Source organism: Pundamilia nyererei, unplaced genomic scaffold (genome assembly GCF_000239375.1).
Source record: "Pundamilia nyererei isolate P.nyererei 1_Seehausen unplaced genomic scaffold, PunNye1.0 scaffold00101, whole genome shotgun sequence".
Taxonomy (NCBI): domain Eukaryota; kingdom Metazoa; phylum Chordata; class Actinopteri; order Cichliformes; family Cichlidae; genus Pundamilia; species Pundamilia nyererei.
Window position 1 is genome coordinate 2325246 of NW_005187502.1, and position 2095 is coordinate 2327340.

A 2095-nucleotide genomic window follows, 5' to 3' on the forward strand; every position below is an offset into this window, starting at 1 on the left:
GTCAGCAGATTTAAAAGAACAACTGTTAATATGCAACTGTACATTACCATGTATGTAATGCATGCAAACACAAACTAAAAGCTCCACTACAGTGTGTGCTTTTTTACCTTAACAGCCTTCTTCTTTGGCCCCTCATCGTCATCAGCCTCCTCGTGCTCTTGTGCACCCTGTGAGAGATTGGTGTAGTTTGCGAGTTTACTGAGGAAGGATGACACCATGGGGTTGCTGTCCATTTCCTCCTGCAATAAAGAAACTCATCTTTAACAGCTAAACAGCAGCAGTCTTGTACAAATGACCTTTTCAAAATGACATTCAGTGGGAGCTTTTATGCTAATTTCAGGCTCAAAACCGTTATAGCTGAACTTTACTAGCAGCCTTGTATGATTTGTTTTTCAAAATCATTCCTTTAGATCTTATACTGGGCTTTAGTGCAGCCAGTGCATCTACATCTTCATTTTAAGCCATCTACCTTCTGACTGGCTGAATACTAAAAGAAAAGAATAGGCTGGTGGGGCTTTCATGCTCACAGACAGAGCCGTGTACCTGAGAAGCATATTCAGGAAATCTGCTCTCATTAAGTTCATACAGAGCCAAGAGTAGAAACAGAAAGTATGGTTCAGAGCAGCCTGATGCTTGAACTTTGGGCTTGCAGGAATTATATGTTCATATATATCACATCAAGGAAAAACTTCAAAGTTTAATTTGGCCTTTTGATGGGCAGTTATCGCATGAAGTCTTCCATTTGCAAAACAAACTGTGCAAAATTTTGTATTTTCATCCATTCAAAGCATATTTGAAAAGCATTCCTGGATCAACTTCAGAACCAAAAGCCGCGGCTGTCTTATTGATTCTACACAAGCGCCAGTGACCACAGAGCAACAAGGTCCGCCAAATGGCAGAGGCAAGCAGCAGGCAAAGGTTCAGCTGAATGGAGTTAAATGAATGTACCAGTTTTTATGGCAAATAAACTTCTTGACTGACACATTGTTGAGCTAAGGGTAAATTGGTGCTTTTACCTCTGCGAGTTTCTATTTATTTAGTTCAACCACAACTTAGACTGTTGTTCCAGCATACTTGGCATTAATGAATGGTTTGAGCTTCACAGACTAGCTCCAACTTAGGCTGCAGATAAGGTTCAGCCAGGGTTCTGGTGAATTTATAGTTTTTACTGTGGAGTTTGGGCTTTCTCCTTCCCAGCCTAAGCACAGTCACATTTCCTTGTGTAGTGGAACACACTCCTTGGCTTGTGAAATGATAGCGACATCCACATGATGATGTTGGGCAGTTACCTCAAAAAGTGCCATGTTGGTGCCATCGTAGCTGTTGCCTTTGTCGTCTGTGTTGTTGATAAAAGGACTGTTTTCCTTTGGGACTCCATCACCTGTAGAAACACAGTTTTCTCGTTATGTGAAATGCAGAGGAGATTTAACACATCGTGTAACCAAACCTCAATATAACCAGTGACTGGAAAACAATTGCTGTAAGAACCACAGTACATAATAATGCTGTTCATGGATCTTCATCCTGACAATGTTCGGTGGAAGTAAAGAAAACTTCAGATGGTTGCTTATGCAAATCATTATCACATGTTTCCATTTGTAAGGCGTTCCTCTTCTTATATCCAAGAACTTCCTGACAGTTTGGTTGACTCAGTGCAGGGACTGCCACAAATGTCATGTCACCACGCTGGTAGCAGAAAAACATTGAATGGGAGAAGCCAGAAAGATCTTTTAAGAAGACAATGAAACTATTCTCCACTAGTAAAGCTATTGCAGATGGTGTTATCTCTGAAAAAATATGATAAATCACCTTGGACAAGTACTTATACCAAGTAAGGCTGGGCCATATCATACCGTTCAAGGTAATACCGGTATAATGTTGGGCAATGATAAGAAAATGAAATATCAGGATAGAATATGGGTAAAACACGCATGCGCAGTGCCTTTGTTTTCATACGCACATGGCGGAAAAAGCACGGCGGCGAGAGAGAATGAGAAGGGCAAAAGCGGATCGTTGAATGAAACAGATGAACCAGAATTGGTTTGTAAAAATGCTGCAGCTTCAGTGGTGTGGAACTGGTTTAGCTTTCGTCCAT

The 2095-nt window shown here is 41.0% G+C and overlaps 1 protein-coding gene across 1 annotated transcript in view; it reads right to left on the reverse strand.

The window, feature by feature from the left end:
* Positions 1 to 86: 86 nt before the first annotated feature.
* The window catches only part of LOC106455922 (solute carrier family 12 member 7-like), a 31055-nt gene continuing 29046 nt past the window's right edge, over positions 87 to 2095 (reverse strand). The window contains exons 2-3 of the mRNA XM_013912789.1: positions 1290 to 1381; positions 87 to 239 (exon numbers count right to left, since the gene is read on the reverse strand). Of these exons, the coding sequence (XP_013768243.1) occupies positions 87 to 239; positions 1290 to 1381 (245 nt within the window). The remainder of the gene's footprint in view (positions 240 to 1289; positions 1382 to 2095) is intronic.